Here is an 18,342-nt window from a genome sequence, read left to right as displayed (position 1 = left end):
GTGGTATATCAGACACGACGTCCTGAGAATGACAATTTCACTCAATGGAACATAGCCTCTCGTTATACCCATCTCAGTCTCCACCATTCTTGTCACGATGAAGTTCGGCCAAGGTTTCGAAGCGGCCCTCTCGCGCGACGATTATCCGCCGGAGTGGATCGACTCGGCCATCTCATACAAAAAGCTCAAGAAGTGCATCAAACGCGTCCAACAAGAACTCACAAATCTTGGACTAGACAAGGAGACTCTTGACACGTTATGGCAGCATGTAAGCTCCGGCGCCACCGAGGTTGAAGGACATCTAGGCGACCGGCTCGTGCAGTATTCGGTCGACGGTAGTGAAAAGGTCAGCTTCACACCTAGGCTGACAATCCTCCTTGATCCTCGAGATGGTTCTCCCATGGATGCTTGGTTAACACCAGACACTCGGCGCATCTTGCGACGCCTTGCTCGAAATTCTAGGGCTTCCGTTTCATCACCTCATCGGAACGAATCGGCAAATGGACATCCAGAAGACTCGAGGGGACCAGCAAGCGGCAGTGCCATGCCGGATTCACCAAGATCAGATGATGGTGATAATGCGCCTGACAATGAAGAACAGCAACCCCAGACGATTGAGGTACCACTAACGTCCGATTCCGAGTTCTTTCAGATATTGAGGCGTGAGCTGGCTGATCTCGATCGGTTACAAAATTCAGAGCAGAGCCGCATACAGAATGAGATCACTCAACTCGGCCACGAACTGCGCACCCTACAGTCATCCAAATCCAAGCGATCAAAGCAGGAAATCGAGATTTGGAGGAAGATTTTCGAACTATACTCGGATGCCGAGATCTTCATGTCTTCGCATGAAGCCGACGCTGGTGCCAGAGATGCCGATCACGCACAAATGCAGTATTCAAATTTCAACAAGAGTTTGGCAGCGCAACAGAACGAAGTCCTCAAGCTGGGCAAGGACGCCAATGTTGCCCTGGACCGCTTTTTGCGCATCAACGTCAAACTGCTCCGGTTGATCAAATTCCAAGAGATTAACAAGACTGCTCTGGCCAAGATCATGAAGAAATTCGACAAGCGGACAGCCTTGCATGCACGATCGACTGTTTCAGGTGCTCTGATCAAATCTCCCTTCATGGCGCAGAACCTGGCCAAAGCCACAAGCTTTACTATCTCGGAAGAGCTACTGAAGGTCATTCCGCAACTCAACGACTATCTATGCCCAGTCTGCTTCACCATTTCATACAAGCCTGTCCGACTAAATTGCGGTCATGTATTCTGCATTCGGTGTATGTTGGTTATGCAGAGAGCATTACAGGAACGTTGTCCGCTGTGTCGAGAACCAGTGGTCTTGGAGGCCACAAGTGGTAAGTCTCCATTTACCCCTACTTGAGCATGCTTATACTGATATGGTCGCAGACAACCTCGACCGAGAATTAATCAAGTTCATGAAAACCAATTTCAAAGCTGCAGTCAAAGCGAAGCAGAGGGAAAACGAGATTCAAGCAGGCGTAGACCGATGGGGAACACAGTACGACTACTCTCACAAATGCACTGTCATGTAGACTTTTGGAGCGATCTTTACGCCGTCAATCGACGATTCAATCATCGCGATTTACCCTCTTCGTCCAATACTTTACGCAGTATTATCCACGTCAAAGGACTCTCAAACACGAAGTTTGTCAAGCAAGCGATCTCCTTCGAAGCTGCCGTTTCAAGCCACCGACCAGGATCTTCTTCGGAAGAACAAGGCTAAGACGCGTATCTCGCAACTCCACTCGGCAGCATCGGCAAAGACGGCCTCGACTGACCTGGCCATCCTCGGACTTGCTTCTATTCAGCTTGGCTTCTGGCCGATGGCCGTATAATACTTCGCAAAAAACATGCGCCCTTGTCCCATTTCACGCACAGTCTCCTCCATGATCGCTCTGTGTTCATCGACAACTGCTTTCGGGGCTCGGCTCTGCATACTCCGAAGAATATCATCCATTACTCCGAGTGTGTTATCATTGTCTTGCTTCGAGAGCCAGGGCACAAGGGGTATCATGCTTCTTTGTGTGTTGGTCAAGCCTCGTGCTTCAAATTCGTCATGCAATTGCGCGAGCCACGCCGATGCTCCCATGAGTTTCCTGCAGTGCGTTTCTAGAGCCGAAGGCTGACGGAAGACGGACGACGGTGAGAGCTCTATGGGCGAGATGAAGACCGGTAAGAGAGCCTCCGTCCACTGGATATATCCGCCCGGCTTGAGCAGTGTCAAGACATTTTGCAACAACCGGTCCTTGCCCTGGTTGTGCACAGCAGCCAACACAAGCCGGATGTGTACAATATCAAAGCGTCCGACGTACTTTTCAGGCACTGCTTGGAACATGTCGTGAGTCTCCAAGGATAGATTATGGGGCCAAGAAGCCTCGGTCGGAAACTGTTGCGTGGAGATGTCCATGCCCACGACTGTTGCATTAGGAAACTCGGACGCCATGTCCAAAGCCCAAATCTGTTTTGCTACCGTGAGCATTCAACCTCGAAATCATGACTTCGACCTACTGCATTCCCGCAGGCTAGGTCCGCAATAGCAAGATCTGTTCGACCTCGGACTGCTGACGCGATTTCTGGATGAAGAAGCCATCCAGATCGACGGAGTATCAGATAGTGCTGGGCAGTCAACCTTCCAGAGGCTAGGTAGTCCCGGGAAAGTTGATATGTGCCCTCTTCTTCGGTCATTGCGAGCTTTAGATTGGATCACTCAGGAGTTACTCAAGAAGTACAAAGGGCAGGCACCTGGAAACCTGGCGGCACAAATTGAGGTTCCGGGACAATGATGGCTCCTTCTGGAAGCGATTGTTCAGACTGCCGTGTACCTCACAGCGAGCTGTACCAGAGTTTAAGTAGCAAACGCAGACGAGGTGCGTGTGGAGCATGCGAAATTCTGGGGCGCGAGGCGAGCAATGCGTCGTTGGGCCTCCTGGGAGCTTGAAAATTTGCAGTATCACGCGCAATATACACGCAAGCCGCTGATAACATTTGAATCAAAGGTGAGCTCTCGTAATACGACCGCTGTCTGATTACTGAGCTGACTGTGTCCGACAACAGACCGCAGACCGCGCACAACAATGGACACGGGCCAGTCCGGTATCGCTACGACATGAAATATGAGTCAAGGAGTGTAGCATCCCACTGTGATGGGATTACTTTAAACAGAGCCAGAGTTGGTACTCTTCAGGCAAAGTGCGCCGCTACAACGGCAGGGATCGAGGCTCCAGCTTGACTCAGGCTCCTGGAATACCTGGCTGGGCAGCCTCACGCCCTAGCATACGCATACGCATACGCAGGGCTGTCCGAATGACATCAAGCCTCTTCTTCCTCGCCCTTTCCTTCGACAGCATCAATGACATCCTGGATGATAATCTTGCGCATCTTCATGAACGCCTGCATCGCGCGCGAACGCTTGTCCGGCTCCGCCTGGGTCATGATCTTCGTGATGTCCTTGGGCACAACCTGCCAGGACACTCCGTACTTGTCTTTCAGCCATCCGCACATCTGCTTCGTCTCGTCACCACCCTCACTCAGCTTGTCCCAGTAATGGTCGACTTCGTCCTGATTGTCGCACATGATTTGAAAACTAACGGCTTCGGTAAAAGGGACTTCAGCGGGTTTGGAGTTCAACGCGGTGAACTGGTGGCCGTTGAGCTCGAAGACGACACACATGGCCGAGTTGGCTGGCTGTTTGTGAACCTCTTCGCCAGCACCGGGAAAGCGAGCAATGTCTCCGATGGAAGAGTTGGGGAAGATGGAAGTATAGAAGTTGGCAGCATCTTCAGCCTGGGATTCGAAAAAGAGGCAATTGACAATCTTGCTTGAGGATGAAGAGACGGCCATCTTTGATTCTCACTCTCGATATCTGAAGTAACGGAGTCCTCAAAAACAAAAGATGGAATTCATGAAGCTGCTTTTATGCCTTCCCCGGACCTACTCTCCCCAGGCATGGTACCCCTGTCTAAGCCAGGCAACAGCTGCGCCAAGACACGGATGGCTCGTATTTTCTAGCTGAAGTTGCGCCGTCCCCGATTCTTTACGTGGAAATATCTGCAAGAAACAGCTTCGACTCAAGGCAGGTATGTGACACTTGAATCGTGGCTGTAAGGGCTCCGTATCACTGGCCCGTATGCCCTATTCTGCCTGCGCCGCGCCCAAACCCTCAAAACAAAACCAAGCTAAGGACAAAGCTGTCGAGCGCTTGGCTATCACTGCTTCAATGCGGTGACGGTAGAGCCGTCTGGAGTGCCAACTTTCAATGTGAGGCCGGCTCTCTTCTCCCAACTCTTCAAGAGCTCGGTGTGGTCAGCCGTCGGCTCAAGTCCGTTCTGCGCTTCCTTGAAATACTTGAGGATCAGATCCGGCATATCGGTCTCAAAATCCACCTTCTCGAAGAGCTCTTTCGAGATACCTATATCCTTGACCAAAAGTGCAAGTTGATACCCGGTTGCATATCGTTTGGGTAGGGCATCGGTGGCGTAACTGTCCGATGTCGAGAAGTTTCGTCCTGTGCCGACGTTAAGGACGTCAATCATCTGGACCGGGTCAAGGCCGAACTTTTGTCCTGCCACGAGCGCGTCCGACAAAGCAACAATAGCACCGGCGCTCGTGTAGTTGTTAAGCGTCTTCATGGCGTGTCCGGCACCGAGTTTGCCCATATGGAAGACCCATTTCGCCATGGCCTGTAGAACCGGGAGGACCTTATCGAATGCTTCCTGGGAATCCGTTCCGACCATCAGCGTGGCCTCGCCCGTGTCAGTGTCGTGGAGCTGCTTCTGAGTGACCGGCGAGTCGACAAGGACGAACCCCAGATCCGCCAAATCTTTTCCTAAGCTTTGTGTGTCGTAGGGTGAAGACGACGAGGTATCAACGATGATGGTTCCTGCCACACTTCATCAATATATCATGGGCAGGATTTACGACGCCCTATCACGATTTTACGTACCGGATTTCAGACCCTTTGCAATCCCGTTTTCGCCCAAAACCACTTCTCGGACGACTTTACCATGGGGCAGCATCGTGATGACCACATCACAGTCTTTGAATGCATTGGGTCCTGGCTCGGCAATGGTAACATTCTGATACTTTGAGGCGAACTCCTTTTCTCGCGCTGGGTCGGCGTCCCGCACAACCAGATTGAAGCTTGATCGAGGCAAGTTGGATGCCATTGAGGCACCCGCCTTTCCAAGGCCGATATAGCCAACGGTCTTGACCGACATGGTCTCTTGGTTGCGAAGTCGAGCAGTTTGAGTGGCGGTCAGCTAAGTGCGATGGGATTCAACGTCAGAAGACTTTTCAAGGATTCGAATCATGCATGCACTCAAATTCCCTTCTACGGTCTACCCTCTGCTTTTTCTACTCCAAGATGCGCTCTCAATTCCGCTTCGGTAGTGGCACAAAGCCATATTGGAGCTGTTCTACCCGTCTCTGGGCGCCGTACCAAGGTAATTCCCGCGTCGCTTCACCAGAATGAGGGGGAGATTCAGACTATACCCATATTGTCCCGGGCGCATCCCCATCGGCTCACGATTTGCGGTTCGCAAGATGCTCGGGAGTTCGGCAGGTGGCCTTTTGACAAACTCACCCTTCATCCCCACGGAGAACGGTCACGAGATGAGCAGGAGATCACCCATCATGGTTCGACAACGGGCACGAATCAGGACGTTCTGGGGTTTGAGGTTGCCTTGATGGGTGAAAGCCGGGGTCCGTTTTCTAGGCGAGTCGCTCCTGACATGCGAAACCACTGGCTTAAAGGGGTCCTGATGGGTTCAGCCCGGCGCCATCTGCACGGTGGGGTTAGAATTTGCGCACATCTACTGGGAGACCGTCTCCGCCCTCCGCATATGCCTGGCCTCGCCTCCCCAAGGCGACAGGCCACAGATGAACCCATCTTGGGCTTCGAGAACGCCACGGCATGTGCCTAACCCTGACTTTCCGAGCAGTCACATCCGGCCTGCATCCAATTCATGCGGGTCAAGGTATTTCCTAACTCCAGACAATGGGTTTATTCCCTTTTGATATCTTTTCTCGAGTCCAGACACCTTGCGCGTTTCTCAAATTTCAGACACGCGGCAAGATCAAGTCAACAATCGTCGAACGCCTGTCAAGAAAACTGTCTAAAGAGCCGAATTCTTTGCTTGAAATTTGACCTTTGCGCCAACTTCTGAACGATCACTGGCAAAATGGGATCAATAGCCCCAGAGCCTCCCCTGAAAGGTAGGAATCTAAGAACAACCGACCCGATGAAGCATTCTAACGATATCACCAGTTATCATTGTTGGAGCAGGTCTGGGAGGATGTGCAACTGCTCTGGCTATGCATCATGCGGGATTCGAAGTCGTCGTGTTCGAAAAGGTCCGGGAATTCCTTCGGCTAGGAGATTCGCTCGGACTGGGTGAAAATGCTTTCAAGCTGCTTGATCGATGGTCGCCGTTACTGCGAGACAGACTTATCGAGATCGGCAACAAGTCTCCGATGATGCAAATTCGACGGTGGCACGATGGCAAAGTCCTGGCTCAGCAGCCGTTGATGGATATGGCTGGTTATATCGGTCATCGAGGTGACTACCACAAGGGCTTTCTCGACGCTGTTGCTGAGAAGGGGATCCCCGTCCATATGGGCCAGGAGGTGGGTTTTGCGATTTCTTTCAACAGGCCATTGCCATTGACATCACGGGCAGGTTGTCGACTACGATGATGCTGCGCCTTCGGTAACGCTGAAGAATGGTGAAAAGCATTACGCCGATATCGTGATCGCTGTCGACGGTAAGTCTTTGACAGTGGTTCGACGCACCCCCTTCTGACCGTGGACCCAGGGATCAAATCGCGAGCTCGAGAACTTGTGCTTGGATTTGACGACAAACCCAAGTCGTCAGGGTATGCCTGCTTTCGAGCGTTCTTCAAGGGCGACCATCTCCGAGGCGACCCATTAACTGCCGAGTTCGTCGAACAGGAATGTGTCAACATCTGGATCGGCAAGGATAAGCACCTGGTTCAGAATACCTTGCGGAACGGCGAGGAGTTTAACTGGATCATCACCCACAAGGACACCGAGGACATCAAGGAGTCTTGGTTCCAGCCAGGCGATATGGATGCCGTTCGTGAGCTCGTTGAAGATTGTGATCCGCGAGTTGCGGCAATAGTCAGGAAGACCGACTCCTGCCTGGATTGGAAGATCTGCTACCGTGACCCCATCCCGACATGGGTCAGCAAAAACCATAAGGTCGCCCTGATCGGAGACTGCTGTCATCCACATCTGCCTACCAGTGCTCAAGGAGCCAGCCAGGCCACCGAAAGTGCTGCCGTGCTTGCGCAATGCTTGTTGCTGGCAGGCAAGGATGATGTGCCATTGGCGGTAAGTTTTCCCCTTCCAAGGGCTTTCGAGGAGGGGGGGGGAACTTGCCTGGATTTCTTGGACTTCCCATTCACCAACTTTTTTTTTTTTTTTCAGGCGTTAGCTTGTTCCTTTTCCCCTTTTTTCCCTTTAAGGTGTTGTGCTGACTGTGTCTGGTGCCTTGTCAGACCCGAGTATACGAGAAGATTCGATTCCCGCGGGTCCGAAGATCGCAGACCAATGGTGAAGACTTGCGGGACCGATGGCATGGCGCCTTGGACCGGGTAGCCGAAGGAGAGGAGATTGATCCGGATAGCATTTTGATCAAGGTGAGCCCTCCATTTCGATGGTTACGACCCACCACCCACCCGCTGCCCCTTTTGCGCACTTGTCGATGGCGATGTCGATGTCGATGCTTCCCGGACCAGCAAGCGACCCGAACCAAACCTAGCCCTATATGGAAACTGGGAAAGTGGCTAACCTCGTCCTCCTAATCAGAATGCTGTGCTGTATGACTACGACGCCGAGGCGGATACGGTCAAGCGATGGCCAGAGGTGTCCAAGATCGTGGCCGAGGAATTGAGGACGGGAAAGATCACTCCCCTTTGTTGATACCAGGAATCGAGGACAGGGAAGATTGAGCACTCCCCTTTTTATTGATTATCGTGGATTGGGCTTTTGTCTCGTTTCGAGAGAATGGAGTGTGACTTGGATGTGATGGGATAGGTACTAGTAGGGGGAGTTCAGAACAAATTCGATCAAAAATCCCGTTGACACGACACGTTCATCATGCCTCCTGTCCTCTCCTACACCAGAGTCAAGATCAAATGTAGAACCTGGTTGGTTCGTGGATTATCTGCCCGCAAATTTTTGTTTCGTTTGGGTTTTTTATACTAAGTACTAGTACTTCGTATCTAGTCAGTCTGCCATGTACATTGGGAAAATATATCTCGTGCCTTGCCAAAAAGTGCGACCACTTCCTGGTGGTGGTGGTGGTGGTGGTGGTGGTAAATCTATCTGTCCGTACAACTACGACTCCGTACTAGTTATTAGTTTTTCACAACTTCGGACTAATTCCATCCTTCAGCATGTCCCTCTTATCTCCATCGAGGATCTCCCAGCCCTTGCCTCTGAACCTCTTGCCCCAGATGCCGTTCCGTCCGGGGGCCAGGATCCCATTGGGGTCCAAGGCATCCTTGACCGTCTCATTGAACTTCCTCAAGGCGCCACCGCCCCAGCTGTACGTCTCGGCGACCTGGTCGGCGAAGAGCAGATGCGTCCTGTACTCGCCGTAGCCCTGGTTGGCGGCTTCACGGATCATCTCGCGCATGAGGCTTGTGGCACGCTGTTTGGCGTCCCGGTCCGCGCGGTCATAGACGATGTTGGCAATGTAATGCATCTCGCGGCCCGCGACACACATGGTCGGAAATACGTCGAAGCCATACTTGGCGTGCAGCCGGCAGATGATGCTGTGGATGACGGTCGCGTCCTTCCCCTTTGTCGGCGAGATGGGCGAGAAGAACAGGTGCGCCGCGTTGGGGACCCAGTTCAGCCAGTCCAGTTCGCGGAGCGCGGGCACGCCGCTGCACACGGCCACGCGCGAGTGCAGGTAATGGTCCTGCGGTAGTTGATGGGGCAGCATGAACTTGGAACCCCGGACCTTGGCGAATTCCTTTTTGATCAGATCCAATTGCGCCGCGATCGTGGCCTCGTCGCCGTACTGCGTGCCGTAAAACACCCACGACACGTCGCCGCAGGGCAAGGTAGAGGCCCGCTGGCGGATCACGTCGCGCGGCATCTGGCCCCCCCTTTTGTTTTTGCTGCCCTCGGGGTTGTACCAATGGGTGCGCGGCTTGCCCGTGACGGCGAGTTCTTGGATGACGTGCCGCAGCTGAGGGACGTTGCCCAACACGCGCTTCTGCGCGAGCGGCCGGATGATCTCGACGATCTGCTCCAGGTCGTCTTCGCGCGGGAACGTGATCATGTAGCTCTGGTGCGATGTCGCCGGCATGAGCCAGAAGCCCATCTTTGTGATGATGCCGTAGTTGGACTGGCTGAAGATGCCGTCAACGTAAGGGCCGTACGCGGCCTGGAACGATTGCCACGTCGGGTTGTCCGCGCCGTCCTTGCCGGGCATGGCACCCATGCCGGTTCGGAGTAGTTCGCCCGTAGGCAGGACGAGTTCCATTCCGCAGTGGTTGGCGAAGTGGTCGCCGTATGGCGTGTATCTGCGGGACCAAACGAAGAATTCTTCAGTAAAATGCGGACCGAGAGGTGCGGAATGAGTAGAGCAAGGAAGGGTATGGGGAGCCGAAAGGAGACGTAGACTTACCCGACACCACGATCGATGGCGTTGCCGAGCACACTGCCGCCGCCCAGGTCGGGACAATCAATCCACAACGGCAGTTTTCGTCGTTGGATTTCCTCGTACAGAGCAAAGTACGACACGCCGGGCTCGACGATGCAGGATGCATTGTCCGCGTCGATGTCGAGGATCTTGTTCATCCGACGGCCTAGATCGACGACGACGGACCCGGGGATTCGTGGAGCGGCACCTCCGTAGCCGATATTGCGTCCCATGGAAATCGGGTAGATGGGGATTTTGTGCTGGTTCGCCCACCGGGTGATTTTTTGCACTTCCTCCGTGCTGGAAGGGTACACCACGGCGCTGGCGATAAGTTCTTCCTGGTCGGCAATGTGGTATGCGTCGTGCGTGTTGCTAGATGCCGGACAGTGTTGACTCAGCCTTGCCTTGTCTTGGTCACGATGAGAAGAATAAAAACGTACGGATGTTCCATGTACCACCCGTCTACGAGTGGTTTGTCGTTGAGCTCGACATTCTCCTGGCCCAGGGCACTTCGTAGCTCGGCAATGGCTTGGTCGAAGTTCTCTCTTGACACGCCAGGTGGCAGCGCTGTTCGTCGTCGTGCAACGCTGTCGGGCAGTGTCTTCTGCGAGAATAGCTTTGATTTGGCGTCGATGGCCTCTTGTGATAAGCGTGATGGCACGCCACTGTACCTGACGGCGAGGTCGGGGATCGAGCCTTGACCGCCGTAAGTCGAATTCGACATTCTGCTTGAACTGTTGCTGGAGTTGTAGTATCGTCTGAGAAGGCGTCGAGAGTGTGGAAGGGTCTGCAATCACCAAAGGGCTGGCATGGACGGGGACAAAAGATTAAACCACCTTCCTTGTCGCCAACAACGGTCTACGGGACAGATCCGATGCTCACGGAAGGGCTGGTGCGGAAAAGGTACCTCGTCCAGGACTAAGTTGGAAATGGCAATTCTTGCTGCCCCACGAACCGTGCTTTGATCTCTCCCGCAGAAGACACCATTTGGATATGACCCTCCGCATGCCCCCATCATGCCCCTCATTAAAATGGTCGACTCCAGTCTCCAGGTGAGTTTGGCTTGCCCAGAGTGGAGAGTGGGTATTTTCCCCTTGGAACTAAGCAAGGGTGTCACCTGGACATCACTGGAGTAGAGCACCTACCACAGTAGACTTGTCCGGGAAACTCTCAATCAATGGGTTCATCATGGCTTGGGGCGGGGATTGGTTTCGCTGGATTCGCTGCTCACTCTTGTTTGGCGAGACGGGCCCCAACGCCTCGTCGAGACTGCGGAATCCCAGCGACAGTGGGCTTGAGTACGTGGCAAGCCAGTAGAGTTGGGAAGCTCCAATTCCGTACGGTCAATGGAAGTTGCTGAAAACCGTGTCCTTCATCTCCTGTACTCATATCATGACGCCTGAAAGGAATACACAGTTTGTTATGCATGTAATAGCCACGTTGACTAGCTCGAGAACGTCCCATGTCGTAGGCGTGAGCACTCTGTCCGGCCCAGAACATTGACCTTGCCAGATCTCTTGGGCTTCGGTCGCACAATACCGTTCGGGTGTTCGTATATAAGACCGATTCGATCGTGATCCACACTGACTCACTTACCAAGGATCCTTCGCAGATGGGCCCCTTGGCTGTCACTATCCGCTTCCAGAGGCATAAAGTCCAACCCGGGAGTTGAGCTTCTTTGACTGGTCCCGTTGGAATATGTTCCTGTTTGAGATTGGTCATTGCCGTATGTGCCGTTGGGGCAATTGTAGGCCTCATTTGCTGCAGCGTTGGCTGAGTTGGCCTCGAATTTCTGAACGATCATTCTGAGCAACGTCCAATAACTGTCCGCGGACGTTTCAAACCCCATCTCACTAACAGATGACCGAGGCAGGCTTCTCTTGGCCTCGTCCCAGAGTGTCTTCCAGTTGTTCAGTGCTGTTTTGATTGATTCAAGCACGTGGGACGACGGCCCCACGGCAAGTGTGGTCGGCGACATACGATTCATCGGATTTCCGAACAGGTGTTGCGTGGAGTGCGTGAAAAGGACTACAATGCAGTCGCAAGTGTTAGCGTTAGACCTCCCAGAAGGGCAGGTGTTAGTCGCTAGGCTGCACACACCATGAATAAGATACAGCATATCCCAACAACACAATGTTTCGTTGTGGAACGCTGATTTCAAATCGCGAGGAGAAGAGAAAAGTCTCTGAAAAGCGTCGATCAATTTCATCCGTGTACGGGGGAAGGAGGATCGAGTCAACATCTCTGCGTAGCTAGAGAGTTCAAAGAACTCCGGGTGGCAGGGCATTTGAAGATCGAGCTCGACGTAGTGGATACGTGGCGGAACGTTGTTGAATATACCCATGGCGGAGTCGAGAGCCAGTAAGATATTCATCGTTCTGTATAGCTAGTCAGATCATGTGTCCTTCGAGCGCATCGGGAATTACGGCTCGCTCACCGTATTCGCACTTCTTTCCGTACCCATCGTTGAAAAGCCATCTCATCTGGGATCGTAACGACGCTGTCGTGCTGCGCGATTGGTAGGCGGAATGACCTTGCAATCTGAGGAGTGTCAGCTATGAATCGTTTCGGGATTACGATACGGACACTTAGCACAGTGGTAAATCTCTGCCTTCGAGCTCTCCTCCGGGCCGCCAAGTTCCCAGAGAAGTACTGGACGACGACCATCAAATAAGCTCCTTGAAATAGCTGGAACTGATAATCGAGCGTCTCCTCGTCAGGCGCCTCGGCCAGAGTGAAAAAGCCACCGTAATCGTCTCTGAGACCTGGCCACGAGAAGACGTATGCTTCCATCACATCCAGCAGACATTTCATCCAAAGGACTTTTGCCCGTTCCTGCGAGTACATTGCGCCCAGAGATACCATGCCCAAAAGTAGGGGGATTGGGACTGTCGTGGCTTGAAAGGACGGTCGATGAAATATCGGACAATGCCTGTGATAGTTGGCGAAGTATAAACCAAGGCAATGGTCTAGCTCGGCGTGCGTGAGCAATTCGATGTCTGAGGCCAGCTGTATCAGATTGATGGTTTCGGGGAACTCGGTCGAAAGCTTTGAAGCCGTGGACAACAGCAGCTGCCGAATTTCATAGGCACGGGGTTCCAGTGCCATTGTCGATGGTGAAGCTAGACCTTCTACGCTGGTGACCTGTGACAAGTCATGATGTAGAGGATAGGCACCGAACGTGAGACTTTCGAAGCCGCCAAAGAAAATATCAAAATTGACGCTTTCGTAATCGGGTATAGGGGCGCCAATAAAGACGTCGTTGGGTTCATAGTCCTCGCTCCAGTGTGACGCTTCGGAAGAGATTTCGACCTCACCCAAAGCAGCATCGTCGTCTTCATCTGCTGCAGCTGCCACGGTACTGCGGATTGGAAAGCGGCCAATGAAATCGTCACCCTCCGGAGTATTCAGCAAATGGTGGATTGGGATGGCATCTCGACTCTTTGGTCTCAGATGCTCTGATGACTTTTGCGGACTTGACACTGCAAGGAGATATCAATACAGAAAGTAGGCAGGATCAGTGGCAGAGCAGTATTTTTACCTCTCACGCAATCCTTGCCTAACTCCTGACATCGACCACAGGGCGTCTCTTGATCGCATCGGGTCCTTAGCTTGACGCATGACAGGCATGAAGACCTTTTGCGGCCTTTACTTTGGCCTTCTGGCACTGGAGCCTCGCCTCGTTCTTTGCATCGAAACTGATGTGCGCGGAGGACGTCACTGTGACAGCTGAGAAAGGATGTTCTGCCACGCTACGCATAACAACCTTACCTTCGCTTGAAGCATTTGGAACAAAAATTGCACGAGAAAGGTCTCTGCGCGATGTCTGCATGTCAAGGTCAGATTTGAGGTCCTTCTCACAACACCGTGGCGAGTTTACTGACGTTGCTGTTGATGGCGCAACATATGCGCCTTCCTCACAAATGACTTCGAACATGACGGGCAATGGAACCTCTCATCCCAAGGACGGACTTGATCCATTTCTCGAAGCGCAGTGGGCCACTTATCCTGAACACTTTGGTCATGAACGCGGCCTGGGTCGGTGACGCGTTAGTGAGTTGGTGGAAATATGTCCTGTCCACGGAGACCGATGGTCAATGGAGGCGTGATGGTCAGGAAATCGCCTTGCGAGACTGTCGCGGTACTGTGTTCATTAGGTGGGCTCAATGTGGTCGGAGTCTGGCTGTCATAGGCAGGCTGATGAATGAACAAAAGATGGTGGGAAAGGTGGTTGAATGAGAAGCTCAGACCGGGGTTGGCAGGGTTGGCAGAATTAGCCAGCAAACTTCCCCGGAAAAAAATGGAGGTACCAATAGGCGAGCGGATGGTCTCTCCAGGTGGCCAGCGGTCAGTGGTCAGTGGTTAGTGGTCAGTGGTCAGTGGAGGATGGTGGTCAGTGTGCTCTCGAGACAGATGGGCACGAGACTGGGTGTCTGTACGAGAAATGGAGGAAACAAGACGCGGGGCTCCTACAACGCACATGATGGCACCGTCAGAGTGCATCGTCGTACTCAATTCTTTGGTGTCATCAGTGTACTATGTAAGCGATTGTCTTAACTAGCTACGCCGTAATTAGGACAAGTATCATACTTAGCCTCACCACTCCCAACGACCACAGGCACCTAGACAGGAGCACCAGGCTTCTCTCGCTTCCCCCCGAGAACGCCTAGACTTCCATTGGCTCATGCCTAATACCTCGACCGGAACCTTTTCCGCATACAGCGTTCTTCAGCTCCATGTGCCTGGGGAAACCATGCAAGCTGTGCCGTTAGCCCCTACCATGGTACATTAATAGCCCCTTCTCGCAGCACATCCGTCTGAACCGTTTCATGAAGTAGGCCGTGGCTGTCAGAGAAGTGTAGTAACTAGTTCCTGCTTCAATCGGCAAGAAACACGGCTACGGAGTCCAGCCAGCCTCCAAGCGAGCGCATTTTATTAGTACAATACACTGCATCAATGGGAGACTGGGTCTTGGGCGAAGATCGTGGTGCAATCACCGTCATGATGCGGACAAATGCCCTGGTAGACGACTGTCAACCATCTGAATTCTTGCAATCCTTTGGTTCTTGACGCTGATAGCCCGAGAGCCTCGTCCAAGCCACGGCACGACATGTTTCCGCATTGTCACATCGCTCGGGACCAGTTTTGACAGGCGTCGCAAGGGCCATCATGGTGCAGGAATTTCAGCCTCACCAGCAAAGCTGGCTTCACTCTCCAACCATCTTCGTTTGGGCAGGTTCGGCCAAGTCCTGTGATAGTACGGATATTGGCCAACAGTCAGTGCGCCCAAGGCGTCCATCCCTCACCGCTATCACCGCCGACTTCTGCTTCTCACGCAGGTGGCTGGGTGGGTGGCACCTTTAGTTGTCCAGTCAGGGCTGATGGAGCCAGGACACTTCCTTTCGCCGGCTCTTGAACCAACCATCCGAGGCACCTCTTCAATCCAGATGATATTCCGTACTTTAGATTTGGATAGAAATGTACCGTATACTCTGTACTGTTCTTAATGAGATGATGAACATTAGGTAAGGTTCAGTGAGGACCACGATGAGCTCACCAGGCCATGGGTTCGGCTCACTATTTACCCGAAACCCCAAGCCCCCAACCAGCTACTGTACCAACCCCCACCATCACAGACCAGGATGGAGAGGCAACTTCACCACACAAATGCCGGGTCATGCAACACTATGTCATTGAAGGGCGTCTTGCCAGTCCAGCTCGTATTGCTGCTTGTATGAACAGCGAACAGTTTGTAATTGGAAACTTTGAAGAGGGCTGATATTGCCAACAATCTACCATCTGAGGATACGGAAGAACTGCGACCTGTCGCTCACCCACAGAAGGTTCGATTCGAAATGGGGGAACAGATCAATGTGATGCTATATGGCCTAGGGGCGTGAGTTTGTCACCCAAAATGATGTGGTCGGCGCGTTCTGACGTCCGCTCGACAGTATCGGATCCTTTTACGCATTTGTCTTGAGCCAGAGTCCTCGTGTGCGTCTGGCTGTTGTGGCTCGCTCAAACTATCAGGCTGTCAAAGACAATGTCAGTATCCACATATATCAAGGGATCTGGTCACAAGTTGACAACTTTGCCTTCTAGGGCCTGCATATCAGTAGTATGAACCATGGAAATCATGTCGTGAAGCCAGCAAAGGGTACGTAGCGTTGAAGCCGTCGTGGTCGCATCACTGATCATGGTGCAGTGCTGAAAACGCCTGCCGAGGCTGGAGAGAAATACGACTATGTGGTCTGCGTGCACAAGGCCATTGACCAATCTTCGGTGCCAAAACAATTGGCACCTGCAATCGACGAGACCAAGACCTGCATCGTCATCATTCAGAATGGCGTGGGGAATGAAGATCCTTTTCGTGAAGCATTTCCGCAATGCCCCATACTGAGCTGCGTGGTAAGTCTCCATTCAGCGAGCAGACCTTTGGGCTGACGAAGAGCAATAAGACTTGGGTTGGTGCCAAACAGGACACTCCTGGCTTTGTGACCCATATGGCATCGGAAAACACACAGATAGGCGTTTTCCCCGACAAGAGCCTAGACCCTAGCATGGAAAGGGACAAACTCAACGAGTTCACCTCCTTGCTGCGAGAAGGCCGAACGCCATTTACAGTCGAAGACAATATCCAAATCCAGCGTTGGGAGAAGGTCGTTTGGAACTGTGCCTGGAATTCACTGACCACACTCACCATGCTCGATACGCACTCCTGGCTCAAGTCTTCGCCTGATTCTATGCCCATGACACGAAAACTGATGCGAGAAGTCATCGACGTCGCCCAAAAATGCGACGTTCCACTTCAGTATGACTTGATTGATATACTCATCGACAGGATCTTAGCAATGCCACCCATTGGGAGCAGTATGCAGACAGATTGCAAAATGGGCAGACCTATGGAAGTGGAGGTCATCCTCGGCACGCCCGTACGAAGAGGGAGGGAGCTGAGAGTCGCCATTCCGACGTTGGAGGTGCTCCACACCCTGCTGCTCGCGATCAACAGTCGAATGAGAGTGAGTGGGACGTGAGTGAGCGTCGTCGAGACAGTCCCCTGGCATGAAAGACAGCTTTGACCCTTTAGCTGGAAGGCAATACACCGTATCTGTGGCTCTAGGTGTTTTCCATCTCTTTACTGCGCAGGAAATCATTTGGCTTGGCCGGCGTTCGACAGCTCTTCATTCAAAGGTCTGAAGAAGGGGAGGCATAGGGATCGATCAACAGGGTTCGAGCCGAAAGGACAAGCCGCAGGCAGGAGGAAATATCTGCGAAGGCTGGACTTCTTAACGTGTGCAGCACTCAATATCCCTGCATCAAGGGTGGATATTCGGCGACCGAACAGTAGACGACGTTGCAAAGATCAAGAGAATCAGTTACGAGTACTCTGGCCTGGCAGCGCCGAATGTCTGCAACTTCGACTGCAAGATGCTGTCCGCCAACGCGTCCAAGGCTTGGCAGAGACGAAAAGAACACGAGGTCACATGACCGAGCGAGATTGGCCTCCCCTTCGCTTTCCGTTGACCTTCCTCCGTCCCATGTAATTTCCTTCTTCCTACCACTTCCTCAGCATTGAACATAGACTTTTCGATGACAATTGTCCCTGATCCAACTTATGATAGCGATGTATACTTCCCGCTCTATCGCTCACTCAGGCCAATTCAGCGCGACTACATCTCCTGAGATGGAACACAGTAGCCATCATACGGCAACGCGACTGAAATACCGCCCAAGCCCCCCCCTTGCGTTAAAATGACGCATTGAACGGTGCTTGCGAGCCCCAACGGAGTAAGAAGTTTCCAGTCCGGTGCGGAAAGTTCTTCTTTGTTCTTGCTTCCAGCTCTTGCCAACTGCTTGAATTTGCCCGAAGCTGCTCCCAGAGACGTATATACTGCTCGGTTTCGTCGATGTGGCTGGGTCTGTATCCATCATGAGACTGCATATGAGAGGGTATGACCAACTTCGGCTTCAATGCAGCGACTTTGTCCAGACTGTTGAGCCATTCATTTCGCAACGCCGAAGTGGAGTCTTCCGCAAATAACTGGTGGCAGTGGCCGTATACCACGTCTCCTCCAACAACCAGATCGAGGTCTGGCACGTGCAACACCGTGGTGTTGTACGTGTCGCTCTGGCCGACCTCAACTGCCTGAAGCGCATGACCTTCGAGATAAAAAGTTCCATTCTCTGGGAGCACTTTCGCAGGATAAGGGATATCGGTTACTTGGCCTCCCGGGAAGAGTGGACCCCCATACAAAAGCAAAGAATTCAGGTTCGTATTGCTGCAGCATATGGTCGGAAACGTCCTTCTTCGCCACAATTTGAGCGCCAGGGTAACGTTGCTGGATGATTGGGCCGGTGAAGAAGTGATCGCCATGCCCATGGGTGATGTATATCTTCTTCAATTGTTTGCCAGGTATTATTCGATGGATCCAATCTGCGAGGGCGTGTCCTTGTGCTATTGTTGCAGGAGCATCGATGAGCACAGCGTCGTGTTTCCCGTGGATCAATGCGAAGGCCGTCGGAGAGAAAGAAAGCTCAGTTGAGTTTTGATACACAACACTTGCCGGGGCTTGGTGATACACGTCAACTTGTAGGCCTTCCTTACTGGTTACGAAATCGCAGAGTCCAGCGCAGACCAA

At 52.6% G+C, this 18,342-nt stretch overlaps 8 protein-coding genes across 8 annotated transcripts; 3 read left to right on the top strand and 5 right to left on the bottom strand.

Moving 5' to 3' along the window:
* Nucleotides 1–97: 97 nt before the first annotated feature.
* On the top strand, nt 98–1,559 carry PV05_01317 (uncharacterized protein; the record flags this gene model as incomplete). Its single annotated transcript, XM_013466290.1, has 2 exons — nt 98–1,361; nt 1,414–1,559. The coding sequence occupies 2 exons, from the start codon at nt 98–100 to the stop codon at nt 1,557–1,559; spliced, it is 1,410 nt and encodes a 469-aa protein (XP_013321744.1).
* A 272-nt stretch (nt 1,560–1,831) lies between these two features.
* Nucleotides 1,832–2,712, bottom strand: PV05_01316 (uncharacterized protein; the record flags this gene model as incomplete). The annotated part of the gene is made up of 2 exons (XM_013466289.1): nt 1,832–2,485; nt 2,536–2,712. 2 exons carry the CDS (start codon nt 2,710–2,712, stop codon nt 1,832–1,834), a joined length of 831 nt encoding a protein of 276 aa, XP_013321743.1.
* Nucleotides 2,713–3,042: 330 nt separating this feature from the next.
* Nucleotides 3,043–3,914, bottom strand: PV05_01315 (uncharacterized protein). The gene has a single exon (XM_013466288.1). It carries the CDS (start codon nt 3,865–3,867, stop codon nt 3,337–3,339), a length of 531 nt encoding a protein of 176 aa, XP_013321742.1. The 5' UTR covers nt 3,868–3,914; the 3' UTR covers nt 3,043–3,336.
* Nucleotides 3,915–4,232: 318 nt separating this feature from the next.
* On the bottom strand, nt 4,233–5,243 carry PV05_01314 (uncharacterized protein; the record flags this gene model as incomplete). Its single annotated transcript, XM_013466287.1, has 2 exons — nt 4,233–4,906; nt 4,970–5,243. 2 exons carry the CDS (start codon nt 5,241–5,243, stop codon nt 4,233–4,235), a joined length of 948 nt encoding a protein of 315 aa, XP_013321741.1.
* A 963-nt stretch (nt 5,244–6,206) lies between these two features.
* Nucleotides 6,207–7,968, top strand: PV05_01313 (uncharacterized protein; the record flags this gene model as incomplete). Its single annotated transcript, XM_013466286.1, has 6 exons — nt 6,207–6,240; nt 6,293–6,651; nt 6,704–6,788; nt 6,839–7,377; nt 7,545–7,685; nt 7,855–7,968. The coding sequence occupies 6 exons, from the start codon at nt 6,207–6,209 to the stop codon at nt 7,966–7,968; spliced, it is 1,272 nt and encodes a 423-aa protein (XP_013321740.1).
* Nucleotides 7,969–8,413: 445 nt separating this feature from the next.
* PV05_01312 (uncharacterized protein) lies at nt 8,414–10,427 on the bottom strand (the record flags this gene model as incomplete). Its single annotated transcript, XM_013466285.1, has 3 exons — nt 8,414–9,584; nt 9,689–10,075; nt 10,144–10,427. The coding sequence occupies 3 exons, from the start codon at nt 10,425–10,427 to the stop codon at nt 8,414–8,416; spliced, it is 1,842 nt and encodes a 613-aa protein (XP_013321739.1).
* Nucleotides 10,428–11,291: 864 nt separating this feature from the next.
* PV05_01311 (uncharacterized protein) lies at nt 11,292–13,684 on the bottom strand (the record flags this gene model as incomplete). Its single annotated transcript, XM_013466284.1, has 7 exons — nt 11,292–11,731; nt 11,804–12,081; nt 12,141–12,244; nt 12,290–13,185; nt 13,245–13,423; nt 13,475–13,529; nt 13,588–13,684. 7 exons carry the CDS (start codon nt 13,682–13,684, stop codon nt 11,292–11,294), a joined length of 2,049 nt encoding a protein of 682 aa, XP_013321738.1.
* A 1,512-nt stretch (nt 13,685–15,196) lies between these two features.
* PV05_01310 (uncharacterized protein) lies at nt 15,197–17,436 on the top strand. Its single transcript, XM_013466283.1, has 5 exons — nt 15,197–15,599; nt 15,655–15,748; nt 15,806–15,860; nt 15,909–16,111; nt 16,162–17,436. The coding sequence occupies exons 1-5, from the start codon at nt 15,559–15,561 to the stop codon at nt 16,735–16,737; spliced, it is 969 nt and encodes a 322-aa protein (XP_013321737.1). The 5' UTR covers nt 15,197–15,558; the 3' UTR covers nt 16,738–17,436.
* Nucleotides 17,437–18,342: the final 906 nt, after the last annotated feature.

Source organism: Exophiala xenobiotica (assembly GCF_000835505.1).
Source record: "Exophiala xenobiotica strain CBS 118157 unplaced genomic scaffold supercont1.1, whole genome shotgun sequence".
NCBI classification, from domain to species: Eukaryota; Fungi; Ascomycota; class Eurotiomycetes; order Chaetothyriales; family Herpotrichiellaceae; genus Exophiala; species Exophiala xenobiotica.
The sequence above is the reverse complement of the archived record's forward strand: the minus strand, read 5'-3'. Positions and strand labels throughout refer to the sequence as shown.